At 46.1% G+C, this 19,369-nt stretch overlaps 1 protein-coding gene across 1 annotated transcript in view; it reads left to right on the forward strand.

Moving 5' to 3' along the window:
- The window catches only part of ect2l (epithelial cell transforming 2 like), a 63,116-nt gene that overhangs the window by 10,572 nt on the left and 33,175 nt on the right, over window positions 1-19,369 (forward strand). The window contains exons 3-4 of the mRNA XM_072450337.1: window positions 5,517-5,679; window positions 13,724-13,994. Of these exons, the coding sequence (XP_072306438.1) occupies window positions 5,517-5,679; window positions 13,724-13,994 (434 nt within the window). The remainder of the gene's footprint in view (window positions 1-5,516; window positions 5,680-13,723; window positions 13,995-19,369) is intronic.

Genomic DNA, 19,369 nt, shown 5'->3' on the forward strand with positions numbered 1-19,369 from the left:
TCTCTATTCCATACGATAGGACAAGATCCAGAGTGTGCGTGAGTCGGTTTATTTATATTTTGAGTGACACCAATGCTGTCTAACAAGGCGCTGAAGGCATTACTGAGAGCGTCATCACTCACGTTCACGTGGATATTAAAGTCTCCAGCTATAACTATTTTATCCCAGGCTAGCACTAAGTTTGATATAAAGTCAGAAAACTCTGTTAAAAACTCTGAATAGGGACCAGGAGGTCGGTAGATAACTATGAACAAAACTCCTTTTTGTTTTTTCATATTTGGACATGAAATGCATTGATAATTTTAGGGCTCATAAGTAGGCTTGAGTGTGAGATCACTGCCACTGCTCCTGGCGGTCTGAAAAGTTAGCATGGGTGGGTGAGGTGGACTCATTTAGTCTCACGTAATCGTCTTGTTGAAGCCACGTTTCAGTTAGAGCTAGAAAATCTATGTTATAGTCACTAATTAATTCATTAACTAAGAGCGATTTGGAGGAAATTGCTCTAATGTTTAGCAGTCCACATTTTACGTGTTTAGTTATTTGTATATTTGTGTCATTTGTGATTGTTATTTTCCTTAAGTTATTTGGTCTGACGCCTGAAATAGTTTTTCTGAGATGTGACTTTTTGGCATTATTTGTACGAGGGACACGAGGGACACAGTCTCTTATCTGTCTTGAATCTGAACACTTCACATGTGACAGAGCGGGCGAGAGTTCAGCGACAGAGAAGCGTCTTACACTGCTGCTCTGCGCCCGGGGCTCATCCCTAGGTGGTCACTTTAGGCGACTAAGATTATCAGTCAAATTCCGAACTAATAGGGATGTACCCTCCGAAGTCGGATGAATGCCATCCCTGCGTATGAGCCCGGGCTTTCCCCAAAACGCACACCAGTTATCAACAAAGACTAAGTTGTTTTGAGGGCACCATCTAGATAACCAGCTGTTGAATGCTGAAAGACGGCTGTACAATTCAGCATTGATCCGATTGGGCAGGTGTGGCTATTGATCAAATTATTGTCATGTCTGTGTCCTATTTATCATGAGTCAAGACGATATTGCTGCATATGGGTCACAATGAACTATTCTGTGTATTTTAACTATTCTGTGTATTTTCTGATCATCTGTGGACTAGTCTAAACAATCTTAAAGCGGACGTCATAGCGAAGGTCAGGCCATTTTGATCAGACCCAAGCAACAGCGATATAAAACACAGCTAAATCTTGTGAAGAGTCGAATCTCAGCTGCAAGACGAACAACATGCTACTGTTTTGCCTGTTTTTCCATGTTTTCATCAAATAAAGACTTTGAGAATGATCCTCGCCTCTCGCAGTCTGTATAGACTAAACTTCGACACAGGGGACCAGAAAATATTACAGTGTCTGACATTGACTTCGCCAATTCACACACCACAGCTACTTGTACTTTGAGCACCTCTGATTGTCTCCGCCGGCCGTCGTTACCGCCTGCGTGTATCACGACACGACGGAAATTCTGCCTACTCTGCTTTAAGATCCTAAGATTTCCTTCGATGTCACCCATGCTGTTCCCCGGGTAACACCTAACACTAGCAGATGGCAGCTTCACGTCGCTGACTATAAGATAAGATAAGATAAGATAAGATATTCCTTTATTGTCCCACATGGGGAAATTTCATTGGTGCAACGCAGGTAGATACAGAGGTAGATACAGAAGAACAGATCACTTATAGGAAGTCTGAAAAACACTTTCAGTAGAAGATCTCCTATAAATAAATAAAAACTCCCATAGACAAATAAATAAATAAATACCATTGCATGTGATCCCGACAGTAATTGCACATGAATATGTGTCACGACAGCACATAGATTGCACATGAATTTCACAGTAATTACACATGAATTGCACATGAATTCCAACAGCAATTGCACATACGACAGAATTGCACATCAGTATTAGGTTAGGTCAGTATTGCGCCGGGATAACGTGACGATCTCCGGGTAAGACGACTGTTCTCCGCAGTTTCATGAGTTCCTCCTTTGTGGAAACGCGGTACGGCGCCGGCCGGGGGGCGGGGCCGGAGCCGGGGGGCGGGGCCGGAGCCGGGGGGCGGGGCCGGAGCCGGGGGGCTCAGAGCCAAGACACATCGCAACGACACGACGAAAACACTCAATCCAGCCGAATAAAGTCAAAACAAGTTAATTTAAAGCGATTCCAGTGCGTGTCCCGGTCGTTCGTGAAGTTCCTCTTTCATATAAACGTGTATATAAACGTGTACCGACGACACGCCGTACTTTAGCGCGGCCGGAGGGCGCGGGGGGGAGGGGCTGGTGGGCTCGCTCGGAGCTAGCTCACGTCACAACAACACAACGAACGCAACGAAAAACGCTCAAATCAGCCGAAAAAAGTCAAAAACAGTTGAATTAAAAAAATATTCCAGCGCGTGTCCCTATCGTACAGTAAAATAGAAAAAATATACTAACTATATTTACAAAATATAGGAGATAAAGCACAATAAGTGTGAGAAAGAAGAGAGAGCGTTTACACCGGGCTGCCAGCTGTACCAGCGCCTTATGACGACTATAGAACTCCCGATTACAAGAGTTTCTCTAGTCTGTTCAGCGGGCGTGTGATCGCTGAGGGGAGAGAACCTATTATAGACGTGAAGCTCACGGTGCGCTAAGGTTCGGCGTTTAGCGCCTTGCCCCCTCTGAACTGTCACAAATTGGTCCCTATTCTGTTCCTGGTCTAGTCCCGGCTGCACAGGAGACGCTGAGGGGCTGAGCTTGGCCTTACCGCTATTGCTAATGCTGGTGCTACGCCCTATGGCGCGGTCTGGTAGACCTCCGGTAGACCTAGCTAATACCTGGCTATAGCTAGATTTTAGCTCCTCTAAACAGCGGATCTGCTCTTCTAACTCCGTAAACCTGGCCTCCAAAACTACCACTACACTGCACTTCACGCACCTATCATCAGAGAAGGAGCCAGGGTTCTGACTCGACATATGGCAGCTTAAACAGGTAAAGGTAGGTCCAGCCATGACACTAGCAGCTAGGCTACGCTAGGCTAGTTCAGGCTGGAGCTAGAGAGTGAGGAGGGCTTTTAATCCTCAAAATACAGAAAAGTGAGCGGTTTGAGGCTCCGGATTGTTTGCGCAGCAATAAAACTTTCACTTTTTTGTATATGATGCGTAAATAGTGTGTATAATTTGTGGATTAATCGATAAAAAGCTCTAAGAACGAACAACTCTGAAAACGCGATACACTCACCGGAAGTGACGTCACCGGAACTCAAAACGCTTTAGTACTGCTTTAGCCCTGCTTTATAGTTTATCCACGTTTTTCTGGTAGATATATTGTTTAGTCTTGGTTTAAACCTGGTCTTGTCTTAGGTCTGCTTTGCACTAGTCGAGTCAGGTTTCTGTTAAAAACTGGGTTTGCGTTGCCTGGGTATTAGTGCTTTTGTCCTGTTTTTAGTCATGTAATATTGTTATGACATTTTGACTTCTCTGAAAGTAAAGTCCTATGTTGATTTCAGATGTTGAATTGTGCTACTGTGAGTTGTTTGTGAATCTTAGAGGGATAAAACATAAAACAATTGTGGTGTAATTTTGCAGTCCGTGCTGGAGGGTTCATGGGAGTTTGTCCAACCAGTCCACATGTGCTTTGTGGATCTGGAGAAGGCTTTCGACCGTGTCCCTCGGGGTGTCCTTTGGGGGGTGCTCCGGGAGTACGGGATCCGGGGCCCTTTGCTCAGGGCTGTCCGGTCCCTGAATGACCGATGACCGGAGCAGGAGCTGTGTTCGCATTGCTGGCAGTAAGTGAGACCTGTTCCCAGTGCATGTTGGACTCCGCCAGGGCTGCCCTTTGTCACCGAATTTCTAGGCGCAGTCAGGGGTCGGAGGGTGTCCGGTTTGGGGACCACAGGATCTCATCTCTGCTGTTTGCAGACAATGTTGCTCCATCAAACCCGGACCTGCAGCATGTACTGGGACGGTTTGCAGCCAAGTGTGAAGCAGCTGGGATGAGAATCAGCGCCTCCAAAAAAAAGGTGGCTTGCCCTCTCCAGGTAGGTGGGGAGTCCTTGCACCAAGTGGAGGAGTTCAAGTATCTCGGGGTCTTGTTCACAAGTGAGGGAAGGATGGAGCGTGAGATTGACAGGGGAATCGGTGCTGCATCGGACTGTTGTGGTAAAGAAGGAGCTGAGTCGAAAGGCAAAGCTCTCGATTTACCGGTCGGTCTACGTTCCTACCCTCACCTATGGTCATGAGCTTTGGGTAATGACCGAAAGGACAAGATCGCGGATACAAGCGGTCCAAATGAGTTTCCTCCACCGGGTGGCTGGGCGCTCCCTTAGAGATAGGGTGAGGAGCTCGGCCACACGGGGGGAGCTCGGAGTAGAACCGCTGCTCCTCCACGTCGAGAGGCGCCAGCTGAGATGGCTCGGGCATCTGTTCCGGATGCCTCCTGGCCGCCTCCCTCGGGAGGTGTTTCAGGCATGTCCCACCGGGAAGAGGCCCCGGGGAAGACCCAGGACACGCTGGAGGGACTATGTCTCTCGGCTGGCCTGGGAACGCCTCTGGATCCCCCCGGAGGAGTTGGAGGAAGTGTCTGGGGAGAGGGAAGTCTGGGAGTCCCTGGTTAGACTGCTGCCCCCGTGACCCGGCCCCGGATAAAGCGGTAGAAGATGGATGGATGATTGATTGATTGACTAAACTGGTTGGCATACGACCAAAGTTTTAAGCCAAACAGCATCGATCAGAGATTGAAGATATGGACAACCAAAGGCTTAAGAATTTATTACCAGATTGTAAAGGAAAATCAAATGAAACGTTTTGATATGTTGAAGGAATCCTTAGGCCTGGAAAAAGAGGATTTGTATAGATATTTACAAATAAGGAACTATTATAATCAAGAAATAGCAAAAAATAATGACAACTATAGACAATTATAGGGAAAAATATCAAAAGTATATAAATGCATTAATGATTTGGACAGACAATCTACTATTAGTATATTAAAACCAAATGGGAAGATGAGGCAAAAATTGTTTTGACAAGTGAGGACTGGAAACGGATATATCACAATGGAGGACCATGGGGTCCCATGTTTGGCGAGAGTTCTGTTGGACCCGTTTTTTCATAACACCTTGTCAGAGTGTACATTATTCACAGGGAGGAGTAGTTTGCTAGAGAAATTGTGAAAACCAGGAGGTAAATCATTATCATGTGTCACATCATACATAAATACTGGATGGATCCTCCTACACACACACACACACACACACACACACTGAAAAGTTGATTTTGCATGATATGGGACCTTTAATAGATGGCACAGTTTTAGCGGGAAATGGGAATGAGAGGAGGGAGGACTTGCAGCAATTTGTTAGAGCTGGAATTCAAACTCATGACACTGTGGTCGACTGCACAAAACCTGACAAGTGCTGCCGCCTTAACCGACTTTATTTATTTTTTTACCATTGACCTCTCCTGGACAAATACAATACATTGTTTCATTAACATGACACATTTGTTTTAGATACTGCCAGGATTTGCTGATTGAAGCTCTCCCTGTCACTCGAGTGGACTTCACTACGGTGCTCCCTCGATTCCTGTCCCTGTATGTGCTTTCGTTCCTCTCCCCACGTGACCTCTGTTCTGGTGCCCAAGTCTGCTGGACCTGGAGGATACTGGCAGAACAGGTACATAGATGTAAATGGATAGATTTTGGATTCATGTTATATCCTAACATTCTTAACAGTCTACTTCAAAATCCAATATATATAATATATAGTTTATTGAATAATAAACCACAGATGTTTGACATGATATGGGTAATATCTCTGTAATTACTGACAGAAGTGAAAGGATTTTGTTAGTGGTAAATATTGTAATATTATTCAAACAGAAATTGTTGTCAAAAAAGAAAAAACACAAAAACAAACAGAACAGGACCAGAGAGCAAAACACCAATCGAAATAAAAGAACAGACATCAACTAAACATTTGTGATCGACCACGGGTAAAACCGCCACAAGCCGGCCCGACCAAACTGAGATAAAGCCAAAATACGATTTTTTTTTCCAAATGTGTGATTTTCGTTTTTTTGCAGAATGTGCTAGTTGATGTAGCCATTCGATGTATCTGATAACAGTATTTGCAGCATTAAAAGCATAAATAAAGCCGTTTAAAGTGTGGTAGTTTCTGCTCCTCTCTCGATGCGCGGAGGGGTGTGACCTGATTTCCATATGAACAGCTGCGTTATTGTAGCCGGCCAATGGATGAAGATGAGGAAGAAGCGCCTGGTCACGCCGAAGAGCTGAAGCGTGACATAACAGACGCTATTGCCACAGTTACATTTGCAGGGGAAAAAACACATCAACCAAAAAGCCCCATACGAAGCGAAAGTCTGCCCGGACCACCTATTTCATAAGTTACCCCCCACGAGTCCGAATGTTCGCTAGTCCGAAGGTTCACTGGTCCGAAAGTTCTCTAGTCCGAAGGTTCACTGGTCCGAAGGTTCACTGGTCCGAAAGTTCACTGGTCCGAAAGTTCCTCATAGGGCTAAAGTGAAGGTGCAGACGGCATCGGGATGTAGTCAGTCTGTAAAATGCGCACGAAGCGCGAAGACACGCACTGGGGCTCGTCACAACGTTTAGTGCACCAGCTGCTCACAACTATACACAGCAAGTTGTACTGTGTACATAAAAATAACAAGGGAACATATCAAATCCTCCGCTTTATGCCCTCATTTGATCATAAGAAAAATGTGTGAACAGAATCCTCCGTTCTATGCCATCATTTTATCATAAGAAATATGCGTGATCAGAATTCTCCACTCTATGCCTTCATTTGATCATAAGTATAGAAATACGCGTGATCCGATCACCGTAGGATTGGTAGTCAAAAAGGAAATTCAGCTCGCCAAGATGCGGCTCCTGAAACGGCTGGGCTATTTGAGTTAATTCGTTATTTTTTTTTTCTTTTTAAATATATATATATATATATATATATATATACATATATATATATATTTACATATACTGTACAACAATAAACAGGAACAGCAACAATAACAACAATAACAAGAAAAACAAAAAACAAAAACAATACATGAAAGAAACACACACACACACACACACACACACACGACATAAATAAATAACAAAATAAAAATACGATAAACAAGAGTGGACAGAGTGGCTCGTCATTGTCAATGTTATATCAGGATATATTCCCATCAGTTTAATTTTCTTTCAATAGTGCCATGATTTGACTCAGAGAGTCTGAGTGGTCACTGTGGTCACTGCCCAGATCTTGCAGAACAGAAGCTGCTTGTTCCATAGAGATAAGCTCCAGAAAGTCCTTCTGCCAGTTAACTATATTAAAACAATTTGGTTTCTTCACTTTCCAGTTTATTAAAATTAGACGTTTTGCTGAAAGGAAGGCGAGGTCTTGTAAAAAAAAAAAAAAAAATGTGGTTGCTCCCTCTATTTGTTTTCCCAGAAGGCCCACTGGTGGTTCTAAAAGAAAGTTGATTTTAAATAATTTACATAGATAATCTCTGATTTCTAACCAAAATGTCTGTGTTTCTGGGCAGTGCCACAGTAAGTGGATGAGAGTTCCATTCATCCCACACCCATGACAATATTTATCTGTAACATCATTATTCATTTTTTAAAGTTTATGTGGAGTAATATAGGATCTGCACATAATCTTAATTTGTATGATTTTATACCTGACACATTTTGAAAGATTGTTTGAGCGGCTCAGGATATTTCCCCATTGTTCTAATGTTAAATGTATGCCCAAATCTTTCTTCCATTGTGCTTTTATCACATTAAAGATGCAAGAAGAAGTGTAACATAACAATTTATAGATTTTAGATACTTTTCCACTGCCAGAGACTGCATCCCTGAACTTAATGTCAAGGGAGTTAATTCATTCATTAATAATATGATGAGGAGCTCAGGCTATGCACAGAAACAAGTCGGTTATGGAAAATACGTGAGTTTAATCATAAAAAGTGCATCAACACTAGAAAAGTCTTAAAAGCCAGTGTAGGGCAAAGGGAGGCGAGGAGAGCCCGCTGCGCGGACACACATCTTTGGTGAGGAGAGCCGCGAGTAGAGCCCGCGGACTCACACCTTCGGACTAGCGAACCTTCGGACCGGTGAACCTTCGGACCGGTGAACCTTCGGACCGGTGAACCTTCGGATTTGTGAACCTTAAAATTTCGGGTAAATTTCGGACCCGTGAACCTTCAGACTAGTGAACCTTCGGACCAGTGAACCTTCGGACTCGTGGGCAGCCACCATTTCATAGGAGGCAAAGAAGTCTGCAGAAATACTTTCCTGTTCCTCATGGCGTAAGTATTGACTGTGTGTTTGTGAACCGTGTTATCCCAAGCTAGCTAGCTAGCGCCGATAGCCTAGGGCCGTGGCTAGGGTTGCCAACTATCTTAAACCCAAATCAGGGACACTTTCTTCCAGGTGCGCGGGCGCGCGCTAACAGCTGACCAACAATAATGGAAATTGCAAGGTTTCATTAGCCATATCATAAATCTACTAAATTCAGAGTAATTTTGGCAAACCACTACTGTACTTGCTTGGATGTATTGTTCATGGGAATAGTGAAGACAATTATTACAAGTTTCTCTCAAATTTCATGTTAGCATTAGACTATAACCATATGCCGCAGACACTGAAAAGCTTTAGGCCTAAACCAACCATTGTCAAACTAATTTATCCCAGTTCTGAGCAATATAATATATTGCTATATGGGAGGCCATATCATATTGAAGGGGGAAAAGACAGACATTTATGTAAGTTATATATTAAAATGTATTATAACTCTGACATTTAAGCTTTTAAAACATGTCATTTAACGGGCGTAGAACGTTTTGTTATTATCAATCTGTATTCAGTTTTTCTCTCCTACATAAATTGTATTGGTGTTGCTCTCCTGACCTGTTTCTGTTGTTTCTTACACTGTATTGTCTTATTGACTGTGTTTCTGTTGTTATCCTCAGTTGTCTCTTACCCTGCAGTAAATGACAGAAACAAATCATTCTTAGTTTGAGAAATACTGCCCCTAATCTATGAGGATATATGTGGGGCATAAATAAGAATTTTAAATTAACAAAGTCAAAAGAAGACTCACCATCTAAGTTACTTCTTCCATGGATATTTCTTGCTACTCTTACTCAACCCTACTCTCAGCACACATCAGCATAATTCACAAGAATGATACTCGTTCAACATCAGCTCACGTTCTCCTTACCTGTCCGTGCACCTGTCTGCACCTGTTCGCGCGCAGCAGCAGCTGGGTTTTTCTCCTCACGCCAAACTCCAAAATCCGTGCGCCTCGGTTTAAACACGCTTTACCTTCAGTTTCCCTCTCTGGACATGAATAATACTTGATCTTGAGCTGGCGGTGGCAGTCAGAGAGCGAGGACAGGCCAGGTATTTCAATTCAATCTAACCTCGGATCAGCGTGCAGCAATTGAACAGCGGCTGAGACGATTGGCTGAGACGCGCGTCTGTCACCGTAGTTCCAGGAAGTGGAGCTTCAAGAGGCGCGTGGTAAATGTATCCGTAGCGCGTTTGCAGCCAATTATTGGCCGGCGAGGCTGTGATTGGAAGACGGGACTGGAGCTGTCCCGAACGGGACAAATCAAAATCACCCATAATTCGGGACGTCCCGGGCAATCCGGGACGGTTGGCAACCCTAGCTGTGGCTCTTCATTCGCCCGCGTTTTAATATTAAATACGAAGTAAACGTCACAATGTGAATAATGCAGAATAATTGGCATCACAAACACGCTTGAAAGTGCCTGTTTTGGTGTGCTGTTCTGCTTGTGTGTTTGTGTTTTACGGTTATCTGTGAACCTTATTATCCCAAGCTAGCTAGGGCCGCCAATATGAACTGTTATCTGTGAAGCGTGTTATTCCCATATTACTGTTAACCCCAATCCTTATTTTTTTCCCCTTTTCAGAATTGGCAAAGACACCCTGACTGATATCATCAAACACAATGAGGAAAATGGAGCCCACGGTTGAGGAAGAAGTGCGCACAGCCACAGCCACATACAGCCAGGAAGTGATCCACACCGTTGTGGAGTTTATCAAAAACTATGCAGAAGTCCATTCCATCATGCTGCCGGTCCGACATCCTGGCCATAAGGACTGGCATGTGAAGTTGCTCCCAACCCATGTGACTAAGGCCTCAGTTTGGCGCCTCTACGTGAAGTCTGCTAAGGAGCTTGGTTAAGTGTAAAACATTATTTTGGTGATTTTCATGTTTTAATGATTAGAGTATAATTAACCATTAACCATCTGTTTTTTAGGTGAGCCTGCAGTTTGTACATCAAGCTTCAGATCACTGTGGAAACAGCTTCTCCCACACATCAGAAGCTGCAGGCCACGCACAGATCTATGTTGGCAGTGTCAAAGCAACAACGAGCAGCTTATACGAACTGCTAACTTCCCAGATGAAAGAAAATCTGAAGTGGTCCAGAGGCAATTGCATCATCTTTCCCTTGTAGAAAATGAGAGGACTTTTTACAACACTTTGATTGCTGCCTTCAAGATAGACAACTGAATCTAATGTGCTGTCTTTCAGACCCTCACCGCCAGCAAGCAAAGACATCAGGATGCATTACAGCTTCGACTTTGCACAGCAGGTACTAATAATAGTGCAAATGCAGTATAGCAATTATAGACAGTTACTGTATGAATAGACATAAATGTCTTAATCAAATGTCATATGTATTAATCTAATCTCCTTTCCCCCTCTCTCTGTCTACTACAGATACACTTTCCCTCGAACCCTCTGCAGCCGGGGCCAATGTATTTCCTGACTCCACGAACGACTCCACAACTTCGGTGTTGGAGAAAAATACTTAGTGACAACTGCAGTGGCCAAAACAAAAACAATTTCATGTTGTGGTATGCTGCCTGGCGTGTTGGACACAAGCTTCACCACACAATGGACATCCACTTCCTCATTGCTGGCCACACAAAATTCTCCTTAAGATATGTTTATTCTGTTCTCATTTTTTTTACATTGTCGCCCTTGTCATCAGGTAGTGGAAAACAGCTCTCCTGAGAGTCACCTCAATATCCCACAGCTTGTTGGAACGGCGGATGGCAAAGTGTTTGTCAAGAACTTCGACTGGCAGAAGCATCTGAGTCCCTTAACCCTAGTAAATGAGTGTTATATGAAATAGTTAGCCATTTCTTAAATGTCCTGTTATTTGTTTACTAAAGCTTTGATGCCAAGAGACCAGGTGTGGTTCTTGCGAAAAGTCACTGTGAAGCAGAACCAGTGGAATTTCAGCTACTACGCAATTCAGCTGTTCTGCCTCCGGTTGACAATCTCCATGTCCTGGTCCCACCTGGACTGAACTTTGACAGGCAGACCTATCTGCATGAAAAAATCAGGCCTTTCTGTGCTGACAGCATCTGTTTATAAGAGTTCTTCTATTAAGAGTGTTTTTTAAACTTCCTATAAGTTATCTGTCCTTTCCCCCTGTATCTACTGCGTTGTAACATTAAAGGCTATCTTATCTTATCTTTTGTTGTTTTGTGTTGAATCATTCAGTGCACCATTGTTGGTGCACTGAATCACCTGTGAATTATGTTTATCGACAAATGCAATGAACCCTATTCTGATTCTGATTCTTTGATTCTATTCAGGGCCTTTTGTAATCCAAGTATTTCCATTTTAATATAATAACTTCTAATTCTGATTCAAGTCCAGTTACCATCAATAACAACACTCCTCTTGAGTCTTCAGTGACAGCTGTAGGGGGAAGGTGGTGTCAGTGTGACAGGGGGGAGGGCTTATCTTAATGAGAAACTTTGAGCCCCATTCTCTCAGTGTGAAATTTGACTTACCCAAATGCATTCTGGGATTGAAACACTCCCAGCAGCGTCCCCCACATGTTCCCCCCGCTCGCCTTAGCTACCAATATAAAGGATAGTGGCGTACAAAAGGTTGATTAAAATATCTTAAAATCGTGAGATTTAGTCTCCCGATCGGGTTGATAGAGACGTTTTCCATCATTGACTGTTGTAGCCTGACCCCTGGTGGTCACTCCGACTCCAAAAATGGTAAAATTTGGATATTTTTTTTTGCCTTCAAAGTAAAAAAAATAAGAATTTGCCTACCGTCCGAGCCACTTAAAAAATGTTGACTCGGGTTACAGCAAACAGACAATTTATTTGGGGTAGCCTAATTCTGATTCAAGTCCAGTTCACATCAATAACAACACTCCTTGAGTCTTTAGTGACAGCTGTAGGGGGAAGGTGCTGCCAGTGTGACAGGGGGAGGGCTTATCTCAATGAGATGCAAATGAGCCCCCCTGTGACTCTGGGCTCACTCAGGTGAAAAACTTTGAGCCCCGTTTTCTCAGTGAAAGGTTTTGAGAGTTGTATACATTCAAATGACCACAACTTACACAAATATGATCAGATCATTGGATAGCTTTGAATTCACACTTTCAGAATCTGTGAATAACTCAAAATGTCTCCGGGTAGACTTGTGACTGGTTTATCCACAGTCAGTCACATTTGCACATGTATAAAAACATTCCCAGCGAGTCCAGAGTCGGTCCAATGTGTCCTTTTCCAAATTAAGTGTAAATGTTATTTTTCCATTAGTCTAATTCCTGTCATGTCACTCTAGACCAAAAGCTCATTCCAAAGGTATCCATTCATTGTGTCCATGGCAGGAGATTTTAGGCCCAAGTACATATTTCCAAAATCGAGTGGAATGGCAATGTCAAAAACTGTCTGCAGTGTAACCTTAATTTCAGTCCAAAACGGGACACTCCCAGAATACCTGATAGTGGTTTTCCTCCTTGCTGCCACAATTCCTCCAACAGTTGGTCAAAGTGCCCATTATTCACAGGGAGGTACCCTGTTATCCTTGTTAGCTTTATTTGTCTTTTGTTTTCCTGGTTTGGTCATCTCTTGCTCCTTGTTTCTTGGAATTTTGTGGGTAAAACGGTACTATTAAAGATAAAACATTAGGAGCAACGGCTCACTCTAACGTCATACTAACGTCATATTACCTGTAATATTTCTTCATAAATACAGTTCAAAGTATTTCATCATTCCAATTAATCAAATTAGCTAATAAGTATCAATTACACAGGTGTTCAACAATACATACATACATAGTTTGGGCTACAATGCCAGTAGTGGCAAATGTATTTCAATGGGGAGTGCCTATTAGCATTAGCACACAAAAGAACTAATTGGCAACCGACCAATAAAGCTTATAGATCTTATCTTGTACAACATAGATGTTTATTCTATGGCAAACGGAGGCTCATAACTTTGTGATTTAACATAACCTTTTCAGCTAAATTAACGCTACTTTTGGCAAAGGGATTGAAATGATTAAGCATTTAGTTCACTCACCAGTGAGTTTCAGAATATTTGGTGCATAAATCGTATAGCCGTCAGTGGTTCTGATCAGCCTCTGTTACAAGTTTGACAGACCATTTCTGGGAGAAGAAGTAAAGAGCAGGAAGTGGCGTAGCGCATATGACAGTGCCACTTGTGGCGGGGTAAATGACAAAATAGTGGGAGAGGTGTCATTCATTTGCATGAGGACGGGAGACGTGGGTACAACATTATCATTATTTGTCTGACCAAAAGCAGCTGTTGTTCAGCTTTAGATTCTGCGAAGAACATGGTTTAAAGTAATTTAAAATTCTGTTCATGTTCGTTGTTAGGACTGCCTGTGGGTGAACCGTTGCGTTGGAAAAGGCTGGTTCCTCCCGTATACTCCAGCTGAGAAAGAGTATGGAGCCTGGAAGAAGCACTATGTCTCCTGTGTCTCTACTCTGGACTGGCTCACTCCTCGAGAAACAAAACTGTACCAGAGGAGGGGCGGAGCTACGGACCAGGAAAAGGAGAGGATGGGTGGAGCTACAGACCAGGAGGAGGAGGAGAGGAGGAAGGAGCGAAGGATACAAGAGATCGTCAGACTCCAGCAGGAAAAGAGTACAAACTCATGCACTTTAATGCAGGCTTTTCAAATGTACTTAAACATTCTTACTGTGAGTGAGTGAGCCTCTGACCTGTAACTTGGCCAGGTGGAGAATAGATCCCTTGTTATTGCTATTATACTAATTAATACAGCAATAACATCTCCATTAAGTCAAACAGGTCCGGAGTCTCCACCAGAAGTTACAAAGTTCACCTTTAATTTGAGTAAAAAATTTAAAAAAAGGAGAAATTATATGTTCCTGGGACTGTTTTGACCATTTTTATATTTAACAATGTGTTTTATTTTATGAAACATGTGTAAGGTGTCCTTGAACCGACACCTTAACGTGGTGGAGGGGTTTGAGTGCCCGAATGATCCCGGGAGCTATGTTGTCGGGGGCTTCATGCCCCTGGTAGGGTCTCCCAAGGCAAACAGGTCCTAGGTGACGGGTCAGACAAAGATCTGTTCAGAAGCCTCTTATGACGACGACACGAACAAGGCCGTTTACGTCGCCCGGATCGGCGTCACCGGGGCCCCATCCTGGAGCCAGGCCTGGGATGGGTGCTCCATGGCGAGCGCCTGGTGGCCGGGTCTTACCCCACGGGGCCCGGCCGGGCACAGCCCGAAAGAGCGACGTGGGGCCGCCCTCCCTTGGGCCCACCACCCGCAGGAGGATCCATAAGGGGCCGGTGCAGAGAGATCTGGGCGGCAGTCGACGGCAGGGGCCTCGGCGACCAGATCTCCAGACACAGAGACTAACTCTGGGGACATGGAATGTCACCTCGCTGGGGGGGAAAGAGCCTGAGCTTGTGCGGGAGGTTGAGCGATACCGACTAGATATAGTCGGCCTCACCTCCACGCACAGTTTGGGCTCTGGAACCCATCTCCTCGAGAGGGGCTGGACGCTCCACTTCTCTGGTGTTGCCCGCGGGGAGAGGCGGCGGGCTGGTGTGGGCTTGCTGATAGCCCCTCAGCTCAGCCGCCACGTGTTGGAGTTTACCCCGGTGAACGAGAGGGTCGCGTCCCTCCGCCTTCGGGTGGGGGACAGGTCTCTCACTGTTGTGGCGGCCTACGGGCCGAACAGCAGTGCAGAGTACCCGGCCTTCTTGGAGTCCTTGGGAGGGGTACTGGACAGTGCACCGACCGGGGACTCCGTTGTTCTACTGGGGGACTTCAACGCCCACGTGGGCAATGACAGTGACACCTGGAGAGGGGTGATCGGGAAGAACGGCTTCCCCAATCTGAACCCGAGCGGTGTTCAGTTATTAGACTTCTGTGCTAGCCACGGATTGTCCATAACAAACACCATGTTCAAGCACAAGGGTGTCCATCAGTGCACATGGCACCAGGACACCCTAGGCCGGAGGTCAATGATCGACTTTGTTGTCGTGTCATCAGACCTCCGGCCGCGTGTCTTGGACACTCGGGTGAAGAGAGGGGCAGAGTTGTCAACCGATCACCACCTGGTGGTGAGTTGGATCCGCTGGCGGAGGAGGAAGCCGGACAGACTTGGCAGACCCAAGCGCATTGTGAGGGTCTGTTGGGAACGTCTAGTGGAGCCCTCTGTCAGTAGGGTATTCAACTCGCACCTCCGGGAGAGCTTCTCCCATGTCCCGGGGGAGGTTGGGGACATTGAGTCCGAGTGGACCATGTTCTCCGCCTCCATTGTTGATGCGGCTGCTCGGAGCTGTGGTCGCAAGATCTCCGGTGCCTGTCGTGGCGGCAACCCCCGAACCCGGTGGTGGACACCGGAAGTAAGGGATGCCGTCAGACTGAAGAAGGAGGCCTATCAGGCCACTCTGGCTTGTAGGTCTCCGGAGGTCATCGACGGGTATCGGCAGGCCAAGCGAGCCGCGGCTCGTGCTGTCGCAGAGGCAAAAACCCGGGCCTGGGAGGAGTTCGGGGAGGCCATGGAGGAGGACTATCGGTCGGCACCAAAGAAATTCTGGCAAACCGTCCGGCGCCTCAGGAGGGGGAAGCAGTGTCTCACCAACACCGTTTACGGTGCGGGTGGAGGCCTGCTGACCTCAACTGGGGATGTCGTCGGACGGTGGAAGGAATACTTTGAGGATCTCCTTAATCCCTCAGTCACGTCTTCCGAAGAGGAAGTGGAGACCGGGGACTCGGTGGCTTGCTCATCCATCACCCAAGCTGAAGTCACTGAGGTTGTTCGCAAACTCCTCGGTGGCAGGGCTCCGGGGGTGGATGAGATCCGCCCTGAGTACCTAAAGTATCTGGATGTTGTAGGACTGTCTTGGTTGACACGTCTCTGCAACATCGCGTGGCGTTCGGGGACCGTGCCTCTGGACTGGCAGACCGGGGTGGTGGTCCCTCTGTTCAAGAAGGGGGACCGGAGGGTGTGTTCCAACTACAGAGGGATCACACTCCTCAGCCTCCCGGGTAAGGTCTATTCCAAGGTACTGGAGAGGAGAATCCGACCGATAGTCGAACCTCGGATTCAGGAGGAGCAGAGTGGTTTTCGTCCCGGTCGTGGAACACTGGACCAGCTCTATACCCTCCATCGGGTGCTCGAGGGTTCATGGGAGTTTGCCCAACCAGTCCATATGTGTTTTGTGGATCTGGAGAAGGCTTTCGACCGTGTCCCTCGGGGTGTCCTTTGGGGGGTGCTCCGGGAGTACGGGGTCCGGGGCCCTTTGCTCAGGGCTGTCCGGTCCCTGTATGACCGGAGTAGGAGCTGTGTTCGCATTGCCGGCAGTAAGTCAGACCTGTTCCCAGTGCATGTTGGACTCCGCCAGGGCTGCCCTTTGTCACCGGTTCTGTTCATAATTTTTATGGACAGAATTTCTAGGCGCAGTCAGGGGTCGGAGGGTGTCCGGTTTGGGGACCACAGGATCTCATCTCTGCTGTTTGCAGACGATGTTTTCCTGATGGCTCCATCAAACCCGGACCTGCAACATGCACTGGGACGGTTTGCAGCCGAGTGTGAAGCGGCTGGGATGAGAATCAGCACCTCCAAATCCGAGGCCATGGTTCTCGACCGGAAAAAGGTGGCTTGCCCTCTCCAGGTGGGTGGGGTGTCCTTGCCCCAAGTGGAGGAGTTCAAGTATCTCGGGGTCTTGTTCACGAGTGAGGGAAGGATGGAGCGTGAGATCGACAGGCGGATCGGTGCAGCGGCTGCAGTGATGCAGTCGCTGCATCGGACCGTTGTGGTAAAGAGGGAGCTGAGCCGAAAGGCAAAGCTCTCTATTTACCGGTCGGTCTACGTTCCTACCCTCACCTATGGTCATGAGCTTTGGGTAGTGACCGAAAGAACAAGATCGCGGATACAAGCGGTCGAAATGAGTTTCCTCCGCCGTGTGGCTGGGCGCTCCCTTAGAGATAAGGTGAGGAGCTCGGCCACACGGGGGGAGCTCGGAGTAGAGCCGCTGCTCCTCCACGTCGAGAGGAGCCAGCTGAGGTGGCTCGGGCATCTGTTTCGGATGCCTCCTGGGCGCCTCCCTCGGGAGGTGTTTCAGGCATGTCCCACCGGGAAGAGGCCCCGGGGAAGACCCAGGACACGCTGGAGAGACTATGTCTCTCGGCTGGCCTGGGAACGCCTCGGGATCCCCCCGGAGGAGTTAGAGGAAGTGTCTGGGGAGAAGGAAGTCTGGGAGTCCCTGCTCAGACTGCTGCCCCCGCGACCCGGCCCCGGATAAAGCGGGAGAAGATTGATGGATGGATGGAGAAATTATATAATTTATATAATATTAATTTGATAGTGGAACAATTATTTTCCTAATGTATTCCTCTTGTATCTTTGCATGTAACCTTTATGCTGAATTTATACTTTATTCAAGGCTGGTTCAGCACTTGTTTTAAGCAGGTTTCTTACAAATGGCCTGTTACACCAATTGCAGTGTACTGCTGTACATATTTGACCTACACAGTGCATGTTCTTGTGGTGACCTGAAAAATGTCCAGGAAAATAGACTTCATTGCAGATTATTTCCGCAGGCCACATCACATGCCCCAGTGCCTACAGTGCTCCAAGGTCAGTGTAACAGCGAGCATTGGTCTTAGGTGAGGTGTACACCTGGCTTAAAGCCTTGTCTAGTCTTCAACCAAATGATTCAATACATACAAATATTTTCACTGTAACAACGTTCAGTCAGAGTTAGGAGGGTGTCTAGTTTGGGGACCACAGGATCTCATCCTTCCTGTTTGCGGATTATGTAGTTCTGATGAATCCATCAAACCTGGACCTACAACATGCACTGGGGCGAGTGTGATGTAGCTGGAATGAAAATCAGCACCTCCAAATCTTAGGTCATGGTCCTCAACCGAAAAAGTTGTCTTTTCCCCTCCAGATGGGTGGAGATTTCTTGCCTCAAGTGGAGGAGTTGGAGGAGTGAGGAAAGGATGGAGCGTGAGGTTTACAGGTGGATCGTGCAGCATCTGCAATGATACGGTCGCTGTATCAGACTGGTGAAGAAAGAGCTGAGTCGAAAGGCACGGCTCTCGATTTACCAGTCAATCTGTGTTCCTACCCTCACCTATGGTCATGAGCTTTGGGTAGGGACCGAAAGTACAGGATTATGGATACAAGCGGTCAAAATCAGTTTCCTCGGTAGGGTGGAAGGACGCTCCCTTAACCCTCTGATCACTTCGGGACCATTTAGGTCCTGGCTATGTTGGGGTCAGAACGATTCAACTTCACGCAGCATCATGAATTGAGACAAATTTTAAAATGCCAGCATGTTTTCTTATTCTCGCATGTTCAGTTCCAGAGCTGTCAACTTATCAAGGAGGCTATGCGTGAGATTTTACTACGTATTTTTGAGCACTGTGTTCATAGGAAGAATTGACTAATTTTGACCCCCCTCCTCCCCTAGATGCGTCCATACTAAATGGATGGCCTCCTAGGCTTCTTCTTTGAGTTTGAGTTGAACCGCTGACGGATAGTTACGTTTGAAGAGATTTGTTTTTCAAAATCTTTATGGCCTTTGCGGTCGATGCAACTGACGCTCCGATTGCAAATTGTGCATCGAAAACTATGTTCATCTGCTTTCTCTGCGATGATACAAGGGTAGGACTGTGTCCACTCTGTTTTAAATTATGACTTATACCTGGCCGCACCACTAAACTTTTTCAGCGGCAGACAGTTGATAACCTGCGGGCTGAAACACGGCTTGTGATTGTTGTAACCTAGTTTCATGTCAGCAGGTAGATCTACGGCAGCCTGGTGAAGCGTTCAAATTTCCTGATCATAGTGACAGTGCTTGACGCAATCGGGAAGGGCATTTAAAAAAAAAAATTACCGATTTGAAATTTATTTTGAGAAAAGGCAGGTCATAAATGCGTGAGTCTCACGCCAAATGCGTTAGAGTTGACAGCTCTGCAGTTAAAGAACTTGAACAAAATGGTTTTTCACCTTCGGGATCCTGAAGGT

Source organism: Eucyclogobius newberryi, unplaced genomic scaffold (assembly GCF_026437365.1).
Source record: "Eucyclogobius newberryi isolate DKJ021-1_F unplaced genomic scaffold, fEucNew1.0.hap1 SCAF_1, whole genome shotgun sequence".
NCBI classification, from domain to species: domain Eukaryota; kingdom Metazoa; phylum Chordata; class Actinopteri; order Gobiiformes; family Gobiidae; genus Eucyclogobius; species Eucyclogobius newberryi.